The sequence below is a fragment of the Gopherus evgoodei genome, chromosome 9, assembly GCF_007399415.2.
Source record: "Gopherus evgoodei ecotype Sinaloan lineage chromosome 9, rGopEvg1_v1.p, whole genome shotgun sequence".
In the NCBI taxonomy this organism is placed as follows: Eukaryota; Metazoa; Chordata; order Testudines; family Testudinidae; genus Gopherus; species Gopherus evgoodei.
In genome coordinates this window covers 17184802-17209343 of record NC_044330.1, presented here as the reverse complement: position 1 = coordinate 17209343, position 24542 = coordinate 17184802, and the positions used below count along the sequence as shown (strand labels likewise).

The following is a 24542-nucleotide window of genomic DNA, read 5'->3' as shown; positions in this document are numbered from 1 at the left end:
AACTAATTGGATCACGCAGAGAATTGAGTTATGGGAGTTATGGTTTTCTTTTGTTTGGTTGTTTTAAGTTTTAAAATCTTCATTATGATTTCAGACACTCTTTCTGAGCCTGTGTGCATATGCTTACATCTTCGTACGTGTTTGGACATTTGGTATCTGCAAGCCAGTTATACGGAAGGTGTGGGACAGCAATTTCAGGGAACAGGCTAATAAGAATTGTCCAGGATAAACAAATAACTCTATGCTTGTTCTTTTTATCTTATCTACTCCATGATTAGTGTGTTGCTGTTCTTTTAGAGCCTGGACATAACAATCGGTTCCATATTTTGTGCCAGATTTTTCTTTAGATAGTCACATGGCTCCCTTTCATAGAATTTGACCAAGAATATTTAAAGATTTAACTGTAATGTTAAACATTAAATAAATTATGCCTTGAAATAAATTTTAAAAATCTGACTTTTTTTTTTAAACTACTTACATGTTGTACTTCCCGCATTTTAGCGTGGATAGTAAAAATGGACTAATCAATTTAACTTTATTTTCATTCACTAGCAGCACAAACTACTGTAGAGGATAATCTCTTTTTTAAGGTTCCATTGGAATTTCTTAAACAGAAAATCCTCACACCTTAGTTTTGGAATTATAACAAAATTCTTCTTTAGGGTAGGATTTGATCTTGCAATGTTCTGTTAAAATCGGTTTGTAATATAATATTGTAAAAAGTATGCATCTGAATCTGGATTCTTTATGCAGGCAAAGTTCCCATTGGCATCAGTGGGAGTTCTGTTGCAACACCGTGTCCTCTCTCTCTAAGAATGGGGTGTGTTTGTTTCATTATGCAGGTAGGGTTGTTCCTGTATTTAGCAAAACTGAGAACTAATTACAGATTCTGTTTTTGTAGTATTTGGGTGGATCAAATATTGAAGTGAGCTCTTTCTATATTTTATCACAGGTTTGTTTTTCCCTTTTTCCTTTCAGCCTCAAAAGCTGTGGATTGCCTTTTGGATTCTAAATGGGCAAAAGCCAAGAAGGGAGAGGAAGCCTTATTCACAACTCGAGAGTCTATAGTTGAATATTGCAACAGGTATAGCCTTCTAGTTAAGAAAAATAGTCTTAATAATAAGTACAATTTTCAAAAGCATTCAAGTCCCATTTTTTGAAGGTCCTAAATCACTTGGGCCCTTTTGAAAATGGGACAGATACTTTTGAAAAGTATTTTTCACTATTTTTCTTAACCTTTTTTGTGTACATTATTGTTACTTCAAAAGAGACTGCCAAAGCTATGTATGTTTTTGATTAGAATGTTTGAAAAAATATTTGTGGCATTGTATCAGTAACATAAAAATAATGTTTAACGACTATATAATTACAATTATTAAAAATTAGAAGAACTTATTGGGCCCAATCCTGTAATGCCACTGGAGCAGCACCCCTGGAGGAAAATGGAGACAGTAAAATAATAGCAAAGTAAATATCTTTCTCCCAATTCCACAGACATTTTAATGTTTATCTAGCAGAATGGCTGTTCTTTCAGATGAAGAAAGTATTTCTTCACACAATGCACAGTCAACCTGTGGAACTCTTTGTTGTTGTGAAGGCCAAGACTATAACAGGGTTCAAAAAAGAATTAGATACATTCATAGAGGATAGGTCTATCGATGGCTATTAGCCAGGATGGGCAGGGATGGTAACCCTAGCCTCTGTTTGCCAGAAGGTGGGAATGCGCAACAGGGGATGGATCACTTGATGATTACCTGTTCTGTTCATTCCCTCTGAGGGCACCTGGCATTGGCCACTGTCAGAAGACAGGATACTGGGCTAGATTAACCTTTGATCTGACCCATTATGGCTGTTCTTATGTAAGAATTCTTGTGGGACTGTTGATCTGAAGGCCTGGGCTCTATAACCCACAAATCTCCAGGAAGATTCAATCAAGAGCCTGTCAGCTGCATTGGAGGGCAGCAAAGATAGATTTTAAGTTCCTACTTCATGACTTGTAGGAGCAAAACGAACCTTCCAGTAAAGACTGAAATTGGGAGAAGCTTTAAATGCCTTGTTCTTCAAGTGATAGTCCACATGGATTCCACCTTATGTACACCAGATTGGATTTTTTTGGCCAGCAGTGCTTGTTGGGGGTGGGCCTGTGCTCTAGATGTCCTTCAGCCCCCACACTCAAGGGCATAAGGGCAGAGTGGGCCATACAGTTCCTCAGTTCCTACTTACCAGTCACGGTCCTACTGGGTGGTCTATATATATGCAACTATATGCCCTCAAACGAATGTCCTCTGCCCTCATGTCTAGGGTAAGATTGCCTTCCCCTAAGACGGAGAAGGCTACAATAGGCAGGGGTAGAGGAACAGTTGATCCCGGCAACAATTTCATCCTCCTCTCCTGATATGGTAGCCAATCTCTCTACCTTGTCCAAAAGATGACTTTCAAGCATTCCAAAACTGAAGAAATGTATGGCAAAGGCCCTTGACATCCCGCAGAAATTACTGCAGGAGAAATTGCAAAAGCTGCTAGACATTCTGCACCCTTCCATGTCTGGTAGACGCTATGCTTATTAACAAGGGATTATAAGAACCTGCAGTGGACTTGTGGCAGGCTCCAGCATCGATACCTGCCACTTACAAAAGCGTGGATAGATAGTATGAAGGTCCTCATAAGGGTTTCAAGTATTTTTATTTGCTTCTTAATAGGCATCAGGTTTGAAACAAATATAAGGAAGTTCTTCTTCATGCAACACACTGTCAACCTGTGGAACTCATTGGAAGGCTAAAAGTATAACTGGGTTCAAAATTAGATATGTTCATGGAAGACAGGTCCATCAATGGCTTTTAGCCAAGATGATCAGGGATGCAACCCCATGCTCTGGGTGTCCCTAAACCTCCAGCTGCCAGGCACTGGGACTGTATGACAGGAGATGGATCACTCAGAATTGTCCTGTTCTGTTCATTCCCTCTAAAACATCTGGCACTGGTCACTGCCCGAGACAGGATATTGGGCTAGATGGACCATTTGTCTGACCCACTATGCCATTCCTGTAGTGCCAAATTCACTTGTCATAGTGAAGCAGAAAGGGCCTCCAAAAACATCACCAAGGAAAAAGGATCCTAAGAAACTGGATCAGTTCAGCAGAAAAGTTGTCTTCTCTTTCAATCTCCCAACTGTCAGCTTTTGGCAAAATATAACTATCTGAACTGGAACAAATTCTCTCTGTTTATGGAAAGACTGCTGCAGGAGCATAAGGAAGAATTAAAATCCATCTTGCTAGAGGTGCAGCTGATAGCTTTAACTTCCCTGTAGACTGCTTTGGATGTATCTGATATGTTCACATGCACCATGATCACATTGGTGGTGGTTCGGAATTGGAAAGGTCCAAAACACTAATAAAAAATGGATGAGGCCCTCCACTTGTTAAAGGACTCCTGAGTCAGAGAATTCTCTGGGTTTGTACAGCTCAGCCCCAAGAAGAAAGCAAACCAGACCTCAAGATTCCCACATAATCGCTCTGCTTCATACAGTTATAACTTTCTGAGGGCATTGGAGTGAGTAAGGGAGAAGCAGAGCTTCCAGAATAGACAACCCATCGCTCCTTCCTCTGCTACAATGCACTCAATGTCTTCCTCTCAACAGCTGTTTTCATGCCATAGTTGAGCCCTTCTGGAAACTGCCTTTCCTTTTTCGGGGAAGCCTGGGCTGGGATCACTGTGGACCAGTGAGTGTGAGAGATTGTCAGTGAGAGGTACTGCATGCAGTTCGAGTTGCTTACTACCCTTCAGGTACCTTCTCCATTCCTCTTCTACTGTTGAAGCAAGAGTTGGTTTTTCTCCTGCATCTCTGAACAGTGAAAGGAGGTGCCCTTTAAGTTCAAGGGAAGGAGTTCTTATTCACATTATATTTTCATTCCAAAGAAGAAAGGTGGCTCGCATCCTGTTTTGGACCTTTGATGTCTCAACAACTTCATCCACCATTTCAGGCGCAGGATGACGACTCGAGCCTCCATTAGATCCTCAAGACTTTCATGGCTCTAACCTTTCAAGACACCTATTTTTAGATATCCGTATATCTGGCTCATAGGAAATACCTCAGATTTCCAGTAGGAACATTTCATTACCAGTACAGTGTCTTGTCTTCTGTTCTTTCCACAGCACCAGTACTGTTCAAGGACTTGGCAGTTGTAGCAGCTCACTTAAGGAGAGAAGGGATCCAGGTCTACCAATATCCCAATGATGGGTTGATCCACGAAAAATCACTGCAACAAGTGACCAACTTGATTAAAGTAGCCTTAATTTTCTTTGCCACACTGACTCAAAGCAGAGAGTTCATAGAAGTCTTGTTAGATTTCTGGTCAGCAAGAGCCATCTTCTTCCACAAAAAAGATCTTAAACTATTGTGGTCGTCAACTCTCATTTCAACTAATTGGGCTGTTTACTAGGCCTGAAACCACTTTAGCTTCCTCTTATTTCCATCAGGGTTTATCTAGCAATAATATCTGCACATCACCCTGGTATCCAGGGCCAAACTGTATTTTTTCCATCCTAGAGTAGCTAGATTCCTTAATGGCCCTATTCATTAGTTTTATTTTTTTGCTCCCTCCAGTTCAGGAGTCATCTGCCTCTTGGGACCTCAGTAAAGTTTTAACAGGATTGATGGGTCTCCTTTTAGAGTCCTTAGGTGGTATAGGGAACAGGTTGCTATCAGTGAAGACTGCCTTTTTAGTTGCCATTACATCAGCTTGAAGGGTTGGAGATTCAGACCGTTATTGTGGGGACGCTTATTCCATGGTAAAGGCTTTCAGAATGGATGCGTATCTTGGTAGGGCCGTCTTGCCGTTTTTGTTTAAGTAGGACAGCTACAAGCAACTGGATTGTTTGTTACTCACCAAGTGTAGAATCTTTGTGAACAATCACTAAAAGAAAGAGAGCTTACTTACCTTACGGTATAGTAACTGGTTCTTTGAGATGTGTTTGCCCAGGTGAATTCCACACCCTGCCCTCCTTTCTTGCTACTAAAGTCCTACTCTTCTGGGATTCTGTTTTGGCTAAGCACCAGGGTTGGGATCGCATCACCCTGATGCCTCCAGGGGGGGAGGGATGAAAAGTGAGGCGATCTAGGCCCCAATGGGCACTTGCTGGCCAAAAGAATCCAGTCTTACAGGCATGAAGAACATATGCACCGAGAGTGGAATCCATGTGGAAAACACATCCCAAAGAACTTCAGTTACTGTAAGGTAAGTAACATTTTTGTCTTTCTTTTGAATAAGGGGTTGAGAACCTGATTCTCCTGCCATTTTACATTAAATATTCCTACTGGCTTTAGTGGGAGTTTATGTGCATAGGAACTGCAGGGTCAGGCTAAAAGCAGTGTATCTTAGGATCAGATTAGCAGAACTGGACTATTTTTCAAACATATTCTTAGTAAAGTTACTCTGCCTTAAAAAGGAAAAAAGAATGAAACCATGCTTTTTCTTTTCTGTTTAATTTTTGTTGTGCCTCCAGCTGTGTGTTTTACTTTAACATCATTCTGCATATATTTTTTCCAATGAAGTAGTTCAGCTGATTTCTTTCCTTGTAAAATATTTACGTAAATAGTTCTGACAAAGGTACCTGATCTGTTGTTGTTGTAGTAGTAGTAGTAGTAATAATAATAATAATTAATAGTTTAAATGAAAGGACGAGAATCAGTTACTGGGTGAAGCAATGGCAACAATTCAAACTAACTAGACCACAAAGTAAGGGCCAGATTCTCTGGTGTTTTAATCCCTTCCTCCTGCAGCCCCAGCCTGACCTGCCCTTGTCATGGCAGAGGCCATGACCACAGTATTTTATGCTCTGGCTAGCTCAGTTGGCAAATACACCTCTACCCCGATATAATGTGACCCAATATAACACGAATTCAAATATAATGCGGTAAAGCAGTGCTCGGGTGGAGGGTTGCTCACTCTGGCGGATCAAAGCAAGTTTGACATAACGCGGTTTCACCTATAACACGGTAAGATTTTTTGGCTCCCGAGGACAGCGTTATATCGGGGTAGAGGTGTACTTGGTTTCTCAGATGTAAAAGTCTCCCCAACACTTTTCCCCTCACTTGGCACCAAGTTTCTGTTTGGGACTGCACAGAATGTGGTTGTCTTAAGTGTGTTATCTTGGTTGCATTAGTACATCTTGGGTCAACCTACAGCTCTGAACCACACAGCCTGGTAAGTTGTATGTCCACTTCCCGTATCTCCTGCTGCTATGAGAAATGTTGACATGTAATTAAAGAGAAATATTGAAAGGAAGTGTATCAAATGAGAGGATGTAAGAAAAATAATTTAAACAATGTACCCGATTTTCCTCTCTCTTGCTCCTGGTGTTGTCATTTACATCTCTGCAAAATGCAGCCAAATCAGGAAGGTAGAGGTTTTACTCCCACTTTGCACAGGCCTACAAAGAAGGCACACAGGTGTGAGGCAGAGGAGAATCAGGCCCACTATGTTTATTAATAACCAGTCCCGCTTGGTGTGACACCGTCTTTGCATCATGCTGTCGCAGATATCCAATAACATAATTGTGTTCTAAACATATAACCACACCAGTAACTCCTAAATGATTTAGTAATATAACCTTTTTATTGTAAGACTCCTAAAGAAACAGTTCTTTCACCGAGCACTGAAAGTGATGAAAATGAAGCCTGATAAGGACACAAAAAAAGAAAAAGAGAAAGGAAAGACTGAGAGTGGGAAAGAGGATGAGAAAAAGAGCAAGAAGGAAAGTGGCAAAGATGAAAAGACTAAGAAGGAGAAAGAGAAGGAAAAGAGAAAGGATGGTGAGAAAGAAGAGTGCAAGAAGGTAAGTGCAACCCAAAAAAAAAAGACAATCAAATCTATTAGCAGATACTACTAACTACTGGGGAAAACCTAGTTTTTAAAGGGTAAGGTTGTTCGATTCAAAATGGGGAGTGCTTCTGCAGTAGTATTCTTGTTGTTCAGCACTCAAAAGCAACTTTTGTAATAATGATATATGGGCAGCCAAAATTTCAAAATGGGACCTATGAATCTGGGGCCTTTTACAGTCTCTAAATTCATTTTTAATTATTCCTTCTGTTTCATTATTGATATATGTTCTTAGGATGAGAACCCAGGAACACCCAAGAAAAAGGAAACCAAGAGAAAATTTAAACTTGAGCCCCATGAAGATCAAGTTTTTCTGGATGGAAATGAGGTGAGGTTTGTGTGTAACTTTTATTTCTGCACTTCCTGTATTTATCGATGACCAGTACATTGACAATAAAATACTGAAACGGATTAATTTCTCCAGACTTTTTCCTTCTGCCCTTTTAATCGTTACCAGCATGGGTGGAAACTTGCTGGCCTCTCTTGCTAGTAGGGCATATTGAAGTATTTTTAAATACTTCAAATTCAGTTACAGGGAAGGGAGTCCAAAGTGGTTGCCATCTAGAAGCCTCATAGTCTGAACATGGGACTGGGAGTCAGGCACGCCTGAATTCTAAACTAGACTCTGCCACCAACTTTCTGTGTGGCCTTAAGTTATTTAACCTCTCCGTGCCTCACTTGCCTCTTCTTTAAATCAGATGATTTACTTCTCTAATGATACCATACCGTCTGGATTCCTGCCCTTGCACTTCTATCTTGAGACAAGAGGGAATTTCTGTACTTCTCAGTGATTTTACCCATTTAAACAGAGGGAAATGTGTCTCATACATAGACCAACTGCTGTGTCTCATTGGCCCCTGGAATATTTCCTTAAATTCCTTTCTGACGGTGTTCAGCAAAGGAGTGTCCCATTAGGACTGTGACTGTTATGACTGGTTCCAGTTCTCTGCCTGTCCTGCATACTATACATCGAGAGAAACTTTCCTTACAAAATTGGCGAGTACCTACAGTAGTGGGTTTGTATATGTCTGGTATGCAGTTGACGTAACGGTCACCTTCTTTTCAGCTGTGAAGGTCACCAGTTACTGCTGTCAGGTACTTTGAGTCTTCACTGCTAGATGAAGATGCTATCTGGCTTTAATGGCATTCATTAATCACACTAGTTCAAAGTATTCCGCACTTTGATAAGAAGCTTTTTCCTCAGAGTGAGTGAATTCGGGGTTCAAGTGGATTGTGTAGTTCCCATGAACACCTTTTGGTACAATGTGATGCAGCTGTGGGGATTAAGATGACACTGTACTGGGTATAAATTATTACTCCTAATTGCCATTTGTTTGAGCTTATCAAATAGAACTGATCTCCCTTACCTTACCTTCCTACATTTGTCTTCTTTTTAGCCTCCTGATTTGATGTCTGTTTTCCCTTGATCTCTTTCTCCTGGGTGCCTCTTGGCACCTAGAGCAGTATATTTGTTCCCTTTGGGAACATGAGTGAGTTTGTTTTTTACTGGAAGTTATGGCTTCCTGGCCAATACCTCCAAAGCTCCATAAACACTTTGATTTAGTATTATTTCTGGGGCTCTTTCATTTCCATGAGTCTGTTACCTAATGTGAACTCCTAGAGAAAACATCTTTCATAAATTATTGGCTAAAGCTTCTTTTAAGAAGTAACACTTCTAGGAATCCATTCCGGAAAGTGATTTTGTTGCTTAAAAGAAGGGGAAATTATTTACCTGTAATTCTCTGAAGATATCCTTTGATGTGTTCCTACTTCCTTACAGTTGGGAGATGAACCCTTGATGACTTACCTTTTGTCCATTTAGCTAACTTTTTGCTCACAAATGATTCTTAGAGGTTAGAGAACTCCATGCTTCCCACTCATTAAAGCATTACAAATGAATGCTCAAGTGGGCCATTGAGGCACCAGTGGTTGTTCAGTAAATGAGAGAACTACTAGCACTGGAAAATGTCAGTCTTTGAGAGCTAGGGAAGTTTATGCCAGTCTCATGCTAAACTTCAAGCCCTAAATAGACATATACAACTAAAATGGTATTTTCAACTAAGCCAGATGAAAGTAACTTTCCTTTCTTTACCTCTGATGGAGCTGTGAGGATTAATATTTGTAAGATGCTGAAAGTGTAAAGGGCTATGTATTATTAATGGGAAATAATATACTCCTGGGGGAATTCTGTGCCACTGCACATGTGCAGAATTTATGTCCCCCGCAGATTTATTTTCTTCCTCGCAGAAAAAATGACTTTCTGACAGGGAAGCCACAAGAGCGGTCATGCGACTCTCCCCAGCAATATGTTTTGGGTACCCAGGGCAGCTGGCACAGAGGTAAATCATTGTGGGGCAGAGGGTGGGACTGGGGAAGACCCCAGCTGGTGGCTTTTACCCTGCACTGCGCTCAGCTGTTAGTCCCAGCTGGGCTGGGGAGGACTTCCTCTTCCCCTGCATGGCATCTAGGGCTGTGTTAGACCCACCCCCAGATTTCTCCCCTGGCTGTAGGAAGCTCTGCAGACTCCCTGCTTTCTGCATCCATTGCTCCTCAGCTGCAGAGGGAGAAATCCCTGTACAGGGAGCTGCTCCCACATGCATCCAACCCCCATGCATCCAGACCCCCTCATACCCAGACCCTCCTGCCACGCCTCCTCCCCCCACACCCAGAATCCCAACAAGCCCCATTCCCCCTGCACCTGGCCTATCCCAACGAGCCACCTGCACCTGGGTCCCCACCTTGCTGAGCCCAACCACCTTCACCTGGACCCCTCTGCAGACTCCCATTACTGTTGCAACGAGAACCCCCCTCCCAACAAGCGCCTGTGCACCCAGGTCCCCCACAGAGCCGCCCACACCCACAGTGCCTCCACACAGAACCCACACCAAGCCCCTCCACACTTGGATCCTGCTTTGCTGCGCGTGCCTGCCTGCTCACACCTGGTGCACGTGGCACTGAGAGGCATGGTCCTGGGATGTTTCTGGGGCAGGCCCAGTCCTTGTGCAGTGTCAGGGTGGGGTGCAGCCTCGCAGCTAAGTCTGTGTCCTGGGTGGGACTGCACAGTGATCTCCCACCTCTGTGCAGCCAGTGGCCTGTGCTCCCCAGTGCCGTGCTGGAGCCTCCACATTTATCTGACAAATAAAATTTGCAGAATTTTAAAATACTGTGCGCAGAATTTTTAATTTTTTGGCACAGAATGCCCTCAGGAGTAAATAATACTAGTAAGTCATTAAAATCATTAAAATATTTTAAATAAAGGCACCAACACATACCAGGGTGTGAACAATATATTCTAAAAAGGAGCATTTATCAGATGCTGGAAGCTCCCATCCTTCATCCTTGTGCCTGACAAGATATGGCACCAGTGTAATATTAAATATTTATATTATACATCCTTCTCCAATAAAAGTACTGTGTTAGGCCTTCTGCTCACTGAGTCAGATTAAGGTCAGTGCATTGCCGAGGCAATTTGTGTAGGCTTAAAGGGGTGGTATATATCTGCTTCTGCAGCTACTTCACTGAGCAGAATTGACATAGACCTTGGCTTCATGTCTCATCCAAAAATACGGAACCTCCAGCAATGCAGTGCCCCTCACCACAATGCTGTACCATGGTGCAGTGCTGACTTGGAGGGCAGAGTGGCACCTGGTGGTGAATGTAACATAGTACTAGAGTAATATGGTAATAAAGAAACATGCAGATGAGGAAACAAATCTGAAAGCTTTCACCAAAGATCTTTATTTGGGAATATCATTTGTTAATTTTAACCTGATTATTCTTACTGCAGGTGTATGTGTGGATCTATGACCCAGTTCATTTTAAAACATTTGCCATGGGACTTGTTCTTGGTAAGTAAGAATAGATGTTAATGTTCCTCAAGACATCTGTCTCTTTCCCATGGACAAACCTTTTAGTGTTTACACTTTGCTCTAATTTGATACCTGCTTCAGCCTGGGTACCAACAAGAGAAAAGGTGCATGCAGTAAAAACCTCAGAATAGTGAGGCTCCTTATTATTCTCTCAGATTCAGACACAGAATTAACATTTTTATCAATTTGCATCTCACTTACAGTTACACCTACTAACTGATCTGTAGATTTCAATTACTTAACACTAATAGATTGTGTCCTTAATAGGTACTGAACACTCACCATTGATACCCTTGCCCTTCCACCTCCCCTTATTATTTATGTAGATCACTGGCCCAAGCCTTTTTTTTTTTTTTTTTTTAACAGTCTGGATCAATTTTAATGTTTACACACTGGTCTATTCTTCTTCATTAGCTGCTGCTGTGTAATGGGGAAATGGAAAAAGTTACGGCCTAAAAGGCACCCAACCTCCTTGATTTTAGAAGTCATGGTAGCACCTTTCTAGAGAATCGTGTTGACACTTTATGCCTAACCACTATGGTGATGGGCATCTTGGAAATACCTAAGGTAGATGGATAAATATTTTTGATCAGTACATAGAGGGCCTAATCATGTTACATGCTACAGCTGGTGGGGATGTTGTCTACAGTATGCTTTGTATATTGGATTCTGTCTACACTTACCAGGGAATACTTACTACTTATATGGTGTTTTTTATCTTGAGAATTATACAAATCATCTTTTCAAACCCTCCCTGAGGTAGGTAAATATTATTTAATCCAATTATAAGATGAGGAAAACTGAGGCAGAGAGTTGAAGTGACCTGCCAAGGCGAGGCCACATGGGTAAGTCCGTGTCAGAGCTGGCATTAGAATGTAGGAGTTGCTGGCTCCCAGTTATGTTCATATCATATCTATCAGCACAATTCTCTATGGAGATGATATAATTTATATGACCATGATATATTTAGGACGTTGAAAGGTAATGTGCTTAGCTTCTAAAGTGGTGTTGGGAGCCAGTTACGTGCTTATGCAATCTTGTAGACTTCAGCAAATAGCAGGAGAGCAGAAACTGCATAACTCTAAGGAAGACAAGGGAGGTGAGGGTGGGGACTGAAAAACAAGCAAAAAATGAAAGGGTGGGAATATTCACTTGCTCTCCAAACTTAAGCATGTTCTATTGGGCTTTTATGGCCTAAGCTGGTCATTGATATATGTGTATTTGTGGGCCAAGAGAAATCCTACTCTGTTTCTGAATGGCAATCAAATAATGGGAATGCCTGGCAGTGGTGTAGCCAGGTGGAGGGAACGGGGAGTGATAAAAAAAGGTGCCACCCACTGCGGCGCTTTTACTTACCCAGTGGTGTGCTGTATCTTCGGCGGCAGGCCCTTCACTCGCTCTAGGTGTCTTCGGTGGCACTGAAGGACCCGGCACTGAAATGCTGCCGAAGACCCACGGAGCGAGTGAAGGTCCCGCCGCCGAAGACACAGAGCGCCGCTGGGTAAGTAAAATAAAAGCGCTGCAATGGGTGGCGTCTTTTTTGTTTGTTTGTTTTAAATTGCTCCCCCGGGTTAGTACAAAGGCACCAAGAAATTGACAAGACGCCACTTGTGCTCAATGGGGGAGTGGCCACTGCCCCGTTCGCCCCTCGCTATGCTACTGATGCTTGGTCAAAGTGCTGTACAAATGTTACTACAGGCAACAACACCAGACCACTATAGCCCTTTAATTGGTATCTTATCCATGTTTCTCAAACTTTTATTTTCATTTTTAGTGATTGCGGTTATAGCTGCAACTCTCTTCCCGCTTTGGCCTGCAGAGATGCGAGTAGGTGTTTATTACCTCAGCGTAGGCGCAGGCTGTTTTGTAGCCAGTATTCTCCTCCTTGCTGTTGGTAAGTGTCATTTGTTATCAATAGAAATTAGATGCACAGGACAAGCAGGGTAGAATTTTCAGAAGTGTCCAAGTGACTTAGAACCCTGTCTAACCTGTAAAAGTGGAATAAGTACTTAGGCTCCTAAATCTGTCAGTCAGTTTAACTTTTGAAAATTTTACCCCTATTTTTTAAAATAGCCATAGACCAGTGGTCCCCAATCTGTGAGGCATACACCCCTTTGGGGAGGGCAGAGGAATGTCTGGGGGAGCCCAGGCCAGCTCCCACAGGGAAGAAAGTGCCTCCCAGCCCCACTCTGCCCTCAGCTCTGCTCCCAGCCCCGGCTTGACCTCCCCACCACAGCCCTGCTCCTGGCCAGGGGACTGTGGACACATTTCATTACTGGTAATGGGGGGGCAGTAAGAGAGGAAAAGTTTGGGGACCACCGCCAAAGATTAATCTTATGTAATTCCTTAATGGCCACTATATGTCACTATTGTGGCACTGGAAAAAAGTGTTCCTCAGGGTTCATTTCAGGCTGCAGGCTTACACCAGGGTGTGCACTCTTGATCTTGCATAGTGGAGATCATAGTCCTTAGGACAGCACAATCGCTCTGTCTTATCAGAGCTCTCTGGTCCACTGTTCGTGTTAGACTTCTTTTGCTGCTTCACTCTTGTTTTAGGCACTAGATAGTAGCAGCGGCTCTAATGTGAGACATGTTAGTAAGGTTGGGAGATGAGATAAAGGCGGTCATGGTGGGTGGGGTCTTTAAACTGGAGGAGAAACAGTGGCCAAGGTGAAGAGAGAAAGTTTGAGACAACAGGGAGGAGGGAAAGGACCATCATCTACAAATTAGAGGCAGTGCTTCTTGTTGGCCACAGAATGTCCTTCCTCCTGAAAAGCCAGTTCAGGTTTTTGGGAGAGGTGGAATCACCCAGACCTAGAAACAGTGTGTTACTTATAAACTTATGGGGATTGCTTGTAGATAGAATACAAAGGAAAGTAAAACAGCTTGTCACATTCGGGTATGTGTTGCATCTTGATATCAGAGGCCTGCATTTTGGCCACCTGCCTTCTAGGCAGAATTAGATGCAATACCATAAAGGAATAGCTCAGGACCAACACATAGGCACTTGCAAAAGAAATACCCTGAGTCATGTTCTCGGTTTTATGTCTACACTATGGGATTATTCCAATTTTACATAAACCAGTTTTGTAAAACAGATTGTATAAAGTCGAGTGCACACGGCCACACTAAGCACATTAATTCTGTGGTGTCCGTCCATGTACTGAGGCTAGCGTCGATTTCTGGAGCGTTGCACTGTGGGTAGCTATCCCATAGTTCCCGCAGTCTCCCTCGCCCATTGGAATTCTGGGTTGAGATCCCAATGCATGATGGTGCAAAAACAGTGTCGCGGGTGATTCTAGGTAAATGTCATCACTCAATCCTTCCTCTGTGAAAGCAACGGCAGACAATCATTTCGTGCCCTTTTTCCCTGGATTGCCCTGGCAGACACCATAGCATGGCAGCCATGGAGCCCGTTTTGCCTTTTGTCACTGTCACTGTATGTGTACTGGATGCTGCTGACAGACACGGTACTGCAGTGCTACACAGCAGCATTCATTTGCCTTTGCAAGGTAGCAGAGATGGTTACCATCCCTATTGCACTGTCTGCCATTGTAAATTGGCGATGAGATGATGGTTATCAATCATTTTGTACCGTCTGCTGCTGTCATGGGTGCTCCTGGCTGGCCTCGCTGAGGTTGGCTGGGGGCACATGGACAAAAATGGGCATGACTCCCCGGGTCATTCCCTTCTTTATGTTTTGTCTAAAAATAGAGTCAGTCCTGCCTAGAATATGGGGCAAGTCTAGTAGAGAGCCAGAGAGCACAGCCGCTCTGGGTCAGAGCCCCAGAGATCCCACAGAAATGATGAGCTGCATGCCATTCTACGGGGTGCCCCTGCAACAACCCCACCCATTGCTTCCCTCCTCCCACACCCCTCCTGGGCTATCGTGCAGTGTCCCCCCCCATTTGTGTAATGAAGTAATAAAGAATGCAGGAATAAGAAACACTGAGTTTTTAGCGAGATAAAATGAGGGGGAGGCAGCCTCCAGCTGCTATGGTAGTCCAGGGAGTACAGAATCTTTTCTTTAGACACGAAGGCGGGGGGGAGTGGGGGCTGATGGAGCTCAGGCTCCAGCTGCTATGATGAGGACGGTTACCCAGCATTTTGCACTGTGCCAGGAATGACAGGGAGTCATTCCCATTTCTACCCAGGCGTCCCCAGCTGACCTCACCGAGGCCAGCCAGGAGCATTCATGGGATGATGATGGTTTTCCACCATTTTGTACCGTCTGCCATCAGGAAAGGAAGGGGAGGGGATGCTGCTGTTCAGCGCTGCAGCACCGCATCTACCAGCAGCATGCAGTAGACATACGGTGACATTGAAAAATGGCAAGAAACGATTTTTTTCCCTTTTCTTTCACGGGGGGAGGAGTGGTAAATTGACAAGATATACCCTGAACCACCTGGGACGATGTTTTTGACCCTACAGGCATTGGGAGCTCAGCCAAGAATGCAAATGCTTTTCGGGGACTATGGGATAGCTCAAATCCTCAGTCCCCTCTCCCTCCCTCCATGAGCATCCATTTGATTCTTTGGCTTTCCGTTACGCTTGTCACGCAGCACTGTGCTGAATCCCTGCTGTGGCCTCTGTCTATCATAGCCTGGAGATTTTTTCAAATGCTTTGTCATGTCGTCTTCTGTAATGGAGCTGTGATAGAACAGATTTGCCTCCCCATACAGTGATCAGATCCAGTATCTCCCGTACGGTCCATGCTGGAGCTCTTTCTGGATTTGGGACTGCATCGCCACCTGTGCTGCTCAGAGCTCCACGTTGGGCAAACAGGAAATGAAATTCGAAAGTTCGCAGGGCTTTTCCTGTCTACCTGGCCAGTGCATCCGAGTTCAGATTCGTTTCCAGAGCGCTCACAATGGTGCACTGTGGGATACCGCCTGGAGACCAATACCGTCAAATTGCGACCACACTTACCCTAATCCGACATGGCAATACTGATTTCAGCGCTATTCCTCTCGTCGGGGAGGAGTACAGAAACCAGTTTAAAGAGCCCTTTATATCGATATAAAGGGCCTCGTGTGGATGAGTGCAGGGTTAAATTGGTTTAACGCTGCTAAATTCGTATAAACACGTAGTGTAGACCAGGCCTCACCTGTTAAGGATTTGGGTCCAGATCCTCACATCTGAAATCAGTGGAAGTTAGGAGCTTAATTACCTTTGAGGAGCTGGATGCAGGTAATCAAGCTTGCTTTTTGACTTGCATGGCGTGTAGCTGAGCAAAATAGTGCTTAAAAATGCAGATGGGAAATCACTGACCCTCTTATTTTTCATGGAGACTTACAAACTGTAATAGAGAAAACTTGGTCTTTGGCTAAGATCAAATGATTGTATCCCATTGCAGAGGAACAGACTTTTCTGTCTATTAGCTGTTTACCGTTTCTAACTTTTATCATCCAACTTCGTATCAGACTTTTATTTTTGGGAGGGTGTTGAAAGATGGCACCTTTTAATTTCCGCCTTTGCCGCCTTCTTGGTCACCACCACTAAGTATCAGAACATGCTGTTAGACCCATCCTTCTAGCTCAGGGATTTGGTTTCATTTGTATTTTGTGTGTTTTGTCTGTCCTCAACTTGATTTTGAGTACAGCAGGGGAGAGGCATCTAATGAACACGGTTATTATATGTTGTAAATATTTATATAAAATATTTGGGCTTTCTCTCCTTACAGCCCGCTGCATTCTCTTCCTCATTATTTGGCTGATAACTGGAGGAAGGCATCACTTCTGGTTTTTGCCAAATCTGACAGCAGATGTGGGTTTCATTGACTCCTTCAGGCCCCTGTACACACACGAATACAAGGGACCAAAAGCAGACTCAAAGAAAGAGGAGAAATCAGAGTCCAAAAAGCAGCTGAAGTCTGACAGTGAGGAGAAATCAGATAGTGAGAAAAAAGAAAATGAGGATGGAAAAGTCGAAGCAACAGGCAACTCAGGAGCAGATGGCTCTGGAGGAGAGCGGCATTCAGACACAGACAGTGATAGGCGTGAGGATGACCGATCCCAGCATAGCAATGGAAATGGAAATGATTTTGAAATGATCACAAAAGAGGAACTTGAACAGCAAACAGATGAAGGAGATTGTGAGGAGGAGGAGGAAGAGGAAGAAGAAACTAGGCCTTTACATGAAAAATCCTAACTCACTGTAGTTTTGAGACTGAATATGTGCAAAACAATTGGATTTTCTTCATTGGCTGATCACCAAAATGTAGTTACAGTAACATTCTTTCCATTTGTTTGAAATACACGTTATCCAAACAGTTTTATATCTAGTTTCTTCATTTTTAAAAAACTATTAGCTTGATTACTTGGTACAATCTGAAGTCATTAAAACACATTTACAAAAGTTTTTTGTCAATTTGACAAGTTTTCTGTCAGATTCTATAATTTGTCTAGATAGTTGTCAAAACATACAGAAGAACATAGTTTCCCTATTGTCATTTTCTGGTACTTGCATAACTTTTCAGTAAGTATAGCCTACTCAAAATAGCTTTGTAAAATGGTAAAAGTTGAATGACCAAATCTCACATTATTCCTAGTATATTCATTTGATAGCTAGTTAAGTAAAGCACTTCTTAGCTCATGGCTCTCTTGACGTTCTTCTTGATTTTTATAAAATTGTAAGAAAAAACTTTAAGACAACTAGTTTTAGCAGAAGGTAATTTTAAAGTATTTTGCTAGACATACAAGCTGGTAGTGCTTATTTGGCAGCAGTGTTTTCAGTTGTGTACAAATTGTGTACCACCAACTTAAGAAATCCAAACTGTTTTGTACATCTGGTTCAGAGAAAGATGTCATCTCGAGGAGGCAAAGGGAACAGCATAGTTTGGAAACTATGGCTGTCGTCTTTTCCCCCTCACTTCCCCCACTATCATAATTCAAGAAGAAATGATTCTGTACGTAATTTTAAAATAAAGCAACCCTTTTTATTTTAACTGTTACTTATTATTTAGAAGTTTTATCCAAATTTCAATTTGTATAATTGAAACCATTTCAGGGTGTATTTATCAGAGAAATGCAAGATGGAGGACCTCACAGAATCTGTTTGTGATTGGTAGATTTGTCCCAGGAGCTTTAGTTTCCTGCCAACATTCCATGTTTTTGAGTGAGTAAATTGATCCTTATTAAACAGAAGCAGATAACAGCAGTCTGTATGCCTTAATGTTAATCTTAACATTTTCTATATTCAGAAACTGGAGTACTATATTAACTGATGAGTAGGTACATCTTGAGAGTATTCACTTGTTCAGAAGTACAGATAACAAAAAAGCTAATTCAAAAGATGACCAAGATCAAATAGTTTTCAAAACTGTTGAAGCAATTTGAATGTTCAGTTTGTCTCACACATCTCTTATTTGCTAGACTGTTGGAGGACATTTTGTGTTTAGTTATATAAGCATTTTAAAAAGTTAAGATGACATAATTCCTCTGAATCATTCAATTTCAGACCAATTGAAATAGTGAATACAGATGATATTCCTCCCTGACATCACTGTGAGGAAAGAATGCTAGTTGTTGCTTGAATTTTCAATAGTTGACAAATTTTTTTTTCTTGAATTGCTCTTTTCCATTACCAGTGTTTTGAATGAAGATGTTAATTTTTCTGATTGTGCAAATATATACATTTTACATGTGCATTGATATGGTCTAATCTGCATACTACTTCTGAATATTTATTGTATGGGGAACAGAGATTGGATCTGTTATGCATTTTTCTATTGATACAGATGAAATTTTTATTAACCTGTTCCCTGGCAAACTTTGACATTTGTGTGTTTCTGGTGTTTACAGTGACTTGTTTTAACAGATCCGTCACTACCATCCATTACCTTAGATGTGCATGTGTAATGGGATAGTACACTGGCTCAAAACTCCTCTCTCCACTCAGTTTAGCAACTCTTTTCAACACCACACTGCCTTCAGGCAGAAGCTGATGTCTGCCATGCTTGCAGTTCCAATCTCCGTTGCTAGCATTGGGAACTGAACTGCAGCCTTTGTGTACAACAGTCTTTAGCTATTTGGTTCTGTGTTGTATCTCAGTGCACCCCTAAACACCCCCTATTATCATATATAAAATGGTACACATGCATCTTCCTTTCAGATGAGAAAGAACAGCACGGAACCCTTGCTTTTACTATAAAATGCAGGGTGGTAAAACCATTTTGTAGTCTACGCTGAAGCTAAATTTTGTCTTTATTCAAGTGAAACTCCCATTGAGTTCAGTGAATTAAAATCAAGACAGACTGATATTTGGCCTCTGTCTAGTTTTTAAAAGCCAGTTGGAGAACAGCACCTGAAGAGTGTGTGTGTGTGGGGGGGAAGTGTAATACTTCAGCTGAAGATGGTTTTACTAGTATTTGAAAATAAGGTCCAGCATTTTTCCAAGTAATTGGGCTATCCCTGTTTTGAAGCCTTTAGGGCAATGAATGTATCTCTATTTCCCCAACTAAAATGAAATGACATCTTAATAATCCTGTTGAGAAAATTAAGTTTAATCATTCTAAGTTGGAATAATATTAAATACCTTTTTAGTAAAGCGGTCACCTGCTGTCTGTGCAGTGACCTATTTGAAATGAGCTTGTGATGGCAGGCCATTTCCTAGTTAGACAGGTGTCTAGATCTCAAAACCCTTACCAACCCTGGCAGGAGAGTTCATAGTTCCATTTCCGTGCCTAGTTAAGCTATCTTCTAATCCACTGGCTCCCAAACTTTATTGGTTCATATATCACCTTTTAAAAAGGAACTTTGTGAAGTGGATGGAACATCCAGCTCATGTACACATTGAACCCCTAATTACCCTTAACCCTAATTTGCAGTGCTCAGCTCTGAGACACATTGACAAGGTAACATGAGAAAGGGTGCACTATTGGTGGGAGCTGTTCTGTGGACAGAAAGCATTTCACTGCCCAATTCTATTAGACATGTCCACAAATACTAAATTCACTGTACTTATTTTAAAAATTATTTTAGGGTTAGATAGGAGATGCTGGCATATCAAATTGTAGCCACTCAACAACAAAAAAGAAAAAGAATCAGTGGACATGTGACATTTTGCATACACACTTCCAAAACAGACACAGGGTCCAAACATAGATATGGAAATAATGAAGGTACTGACCAGCATTCAGTTCTCTTAAGATATGTGGCTACTTTTAAAATCAAAGTGTTTCAGAGTAAGTTGTTTTTACTCCCCTTACTGGTTTTGACTTAAACTTCATAACTTATATGCCTGTCTAGTAGGATGACTTTAATGGGAACAATTTTATTTATATTTAGTGGAACATTTAAACAGTTACTCTATTAAAATTTCCTTATTGCAATAAAATGTTAGTGGTCTCATTGATTTTTCTCCCTATAGCTATATAACAAGCATAATAAAGTTACTCTTTTCTGATAAAATGTGATTACTATTAGTTTAACCAGTTTTGAAAATAAATTTATTAATTTTAAACTTAAACAAAACTGCAGGTCAACATCTAGAAGTAATATTATACTGAAACCTGCTCTGGGTACAGGGTAGACTGAAATTTTCAACCTAATTTCTCTATCAACTAGTGCACATTAATTTTTTCTGATCTTTATCTGGTAATGTATAAAAGACTCAAATATTCTTCAGCTCATTCTCAAATCAGTATTGTATGCATGAGAGAGTATGGCAGTGGGGAGGAGGCTTACTAGTAGCTGTGGAAACTGAGCAAATATACGATTACTAGAAATTTAGTAGAATTTTAATACATTAGACAAATGGGACCATGACCATCCTGTGATGTCTCAGATTTTCTCATAAATATTTTAAATATTAAAGACTTTGTTGTTGCCCCATTTGAGGCCTGATCCAACTTTTAGTGAAGTCCATGGGAACTGGATTAGATCCAGAGTGTAATGTAGCTTTAAGAAGAGACAAAAGGGAAGGGGAATGACTCAAATGACTGGTAAATTACACTTTAGTTATGATCCTTTTTTATGTCTGATTAGGGAAAGAGCGTAATGGCAGAGATGCTGTAGGAATACAACATTCTGACTCCCTGAACCTACAAGTTCATAATCCAGCTGTCTTGACTTATCATAGGGGTAGGCAACCTATGGCATGCATCCCAAAGGCGGCACAGGAGCTGATTTTCAGTGGCACTCACACTGCTTGGGTCCTGGCCACTGGTCTGGGGGGCTCTGTACTGTAATTTAATTTTAAATGAAGGTTTTTAAACATTTTAAAAACCTTATTTACTTTAAATAAATTCTAAAAATGTTATGTATTACTAGCACACACAACCTTAAATTAGAGTGAATAAATGAAAATTCAGCACACCACTTCTGAAAGGTTGCTGACCCCTGACTTATTGCCTCAGCCTCTGGAGACAGTTAAGTTACTTATGCATTTTACCATATTATGCTAAAATCCAGAAACTTATCGCAAGTAACTTAATTGTTCGTCATTTCCCAATGAGATTTCAGACTTGTGCTGCTATCTGTGGTGAGGTGTTAAAAGTACCCATGCCTTGTTTCAAAGAAAAGGGAGTCACCCAGTGTCTTAACCAAACTATCCCCTCTCCCTCCCCACTGCCATTGTGCAGACCACTCAGACTTTCAACCTATTTTCAGATGTGTTTCAGGAGTGCTGTATTGGAAACCTTCCCGTTGAAAGATTTTGTGAGACTATTGTTACTGTCAGACATCTGGAAACCCCACATGCTTAACTTTTTACATTTCTGTTAATTGGAACTAAACTGAACTTGGAATCTCACTGGTATCAATCCAGAGTAGTTCTGCTGTCTTCAGTGTAGCTGAGATCAGGCTCTGCATTTGCTCCTGCATCTCAGCAACTCTGCCTCCACCTGTGATAGACAGTCAGTGAATGCTGCTTTATAATTGGTCAGAGATTGGTGCCAAAACTCATTTCTCTTGGAGGCAGCATGTTCATTTGCTAATGTGGCTTTTTAAATAATTCCCAATTACATGTTGACTTGAGTTTCATATCTGATGCCTTTTAGTACATCTTAACAGCAATCCCAGAAACACTTGCAGAGGTGCTGGAACAATTTTTAATAGTATGGTGCTGAAAACCATTAGACAAAACTGTAACCCCCTGTGCATGATGGAAACCATGCATTGAGTTGCTGCTATTACTTCAAGCTAAGGGGTGCTGTCACCCCCCCCCCCCCAGCCCTCTGTGATCTTGGGGTACTTGGAACTGTAAACTCTCACTTGTGCTGTCCTTATTGAGGAATATTTATCAACCATCCAATGTAAGGAGAGTCTACAGTTATGATCCAAAAAACTAAAATCTACTAGCTACTCCAGGCTATAATATTTTGGATTATCAATGAACATTGTAGAATTATGTTTTGTGGGTTTTGTTTTTTAATTAAAGGGTTCCTATCTCCATTGCTAGCATTGAGAACTGAACTATAGGCTTTTCTGTTCAACATTTTTCATCCACATGGTACCTTACTATTTAAAGCAGCTGTCAAACCTTTTGAATCCACAACAAAAAGGAGATAATTTCTATTCAATGTACAGAACTGGGAACTAGAAACTCCTGTATTCTAATTCCAGCTTTGATACCGACTCATTCTATGGCACCAGTTAAACTACACAGGGACAAGTTCTTCTCTGTCAACCTATCTGATACCATTGCAAGTTGGAGGCATGAGTTGCAACTCCATTCCAAGTCATATGATTGAAGGAGAAATTGAGTCTCAACCTCTCTACAACATGAGAGTAATATAGTAGTTATTCACCTGCCATAGAGGGGCACTGCAGTACGAATCATCCTTTGTAAAATACTTGGAAGTCAAAATTCATTTTATTGCTGTGCACATTTTTATTTCAGAATTGGTATGTATGTGCTTTCCTGCTGAACTCAGTTTATCATTGATTTTGATCATATGCCTTAAAGTTTGTGAGGACAATGGAATAAAATAGTGCAAGGCTGCATTGTACACTGAGTTATACTGTAGCTTTCTTATTTACAGACAAAGAGCAGGACAAAATAACCCAAGCAATGCAAATGAACAAGTCTGTTTTCAATAGACTTCCAGTAACAGCTGGTATAATTTCACAGTTGCTTCCTGCTTTACTCAATGAACATTGGATGATTTTATTCATAATGTAGCAACTGAACAAATACGAAAAGATATAGCTGCTGATTGTGTATGCAGTCCATTATTCCATTGGTTGATAGTGGTCATTAGTGCTGAACTTATGTTTATTTAATGGAAGAAATGATTTCAAAGAACATTTATTACCCCTGCAAAGAACTTTAGAAAAAGTGTTAGCATTGGTGATAGAATCATGAAATAATTCCAATATAAGTCTTGAGGGGGGGAGGGGGAGAAGTACTATACAGTAGTCATGTTTCAGAGAGAGATCAAACCACCTTGCAAGAGATCATAAATGCCACTATCCTTATTTTACAAGATGGGGAAAAAAGGCACATGGGGCAGATCCTTAGGCATTGCATTGCCTAAATCCTAGGCAACCTGCCACTCAGTGGAATTTTCAGGGCTCAACTAAGCCATTGTTGGGCTCCAAACAAAGATTTTGAAGGGACGCCCGAGGATGGCGTACCCTCCAATATCCCAGATCCTTCCCAGTGCTTCCTGAATCGTCTGTCCCACTTCTACCATGCTTGGTCACAAATAATATTGGATTGCTGGGTGCTTCGCATGGAAGAAGTGGGATATTCTCTCCAGTTCTGCTCCTCCCCTCCCTCACCCCCCTTCTCTGTCACTCTTCAAGGACTCATCTCACGAGCAACTCCTTGTTCAGGAGGTGCAATTGCTCCTTGCCATAGGGGCAGTGGAGGAGGTTCCTCAGGAGCTAAGGGGCAAGAGATTCTACTCCAGATACTTCCTTATCCCCAAGGTGAAGGGAGTTCTCAGACCCATTCTAGACCTCAGAGGATCCAACCAGTTCATGGTGAAGTTGAAGTTCCGCATGGTCTCTCTGAGCATGATCATACCTTCCCTGGATCCGGGAGACAGGTACGACATGAAAGATGCGTACTTTCACATAGCCATTCATCTGGCCCAGACATTTCCTGAGGTTTGCGGTCAGCCATAAACACTATTACTTCACGGTGCTCCCATTTGGTCTATTGACGGCCCCCGCAAGCGTTCACCAAGTGCGTGTCAGTGGTTGCGGCCTTTCTCCCTACCTCAATGACTGGCTGCTGCGGTGGTGCTCCAGGGAGAAGATGGAGTCCCAAGTCTGGCTACTCAGAGACCCCTTTGAGAGACTAGGACTCCTCAACGTGAACAAGTTCATGCTTTCACCAACCCAAAGAATAGAATTTATAGGTACAGGACAGAGCAATTCTGCCAGAGTCCGGATTTCTAGCAGTGACAGATTATCCAGACACATTATCCCACCACAACTGCAAGGGGATGCCTGAGTCTCCTTGGTCGCATTGCAGCCTGCACCTATGTGGTCAGACATGCTGGACTGAGGCTCAGGCTGCTCCAGGCATGCTCGCCTCAGCTTATCGTCCAGGTCAAGACAGCTTGGACTCGGTAGGGACAGTACCAGAGCAAGCTCTAGAAGCCCTTTGCTGGTGGCTAGACCCTCGCGTGGTCTGTGAAGCGTCTAGCATCCCTCATCCCTGCATGACCCTAGTAACAGACATGTCAGTTCTGTTTGGGAGGCCCACCTAGGAGACCTACAGACACAGGGTTGGCGGCCACAGGTCGAGCTCTCACTCCACATCAATATCAAGGAGCTCAGAGCTGTATATCTAGCCTGCCAGACCTTCCAGGCCAGAATGCAGGATCAGTGCGTGGCAATGAC

At 42.0% G+C, this 24542-nt stretch overlaps 1 protein-coding gene across 1 annotated transcript in view; it reads left to right on the top strand.

Moving 5' to 3' along the window:
• SEC62 (SEC62 homolog, preprotein translocation factor) overlaps positions 1-19004 on the top strand; it is a 33836-nt gene extending 14832 nt beyond the window's left edge. The window contains exons 3-8 of the mRNA XM_030574580.1: positions 979-1084; positions 6623-6833; positions 7113-7205; positions 10665-10725; positions 12521-12640; positions 16430-19004. Of these exons, the coding sequence (XP_030430440.1) occupies positions 979-1084; positions 6623-6833; positions 7113-7205; positions 10665-10725; positions 12521-12640; positions 16430-16896 (1058 nt within the window). The 3' untranslated portion in view covers positions 16897-19004. The remainder of the gene's footprint in view (positions 1-978; positions 1085-6622; positions 6834-7112; positions 7206-10664; positions 10726-12520; positions 12641-16429) is intronic.
• The last annotated feature ends 5538 nt before the right edge of the window (positions 19005-24542 follow it).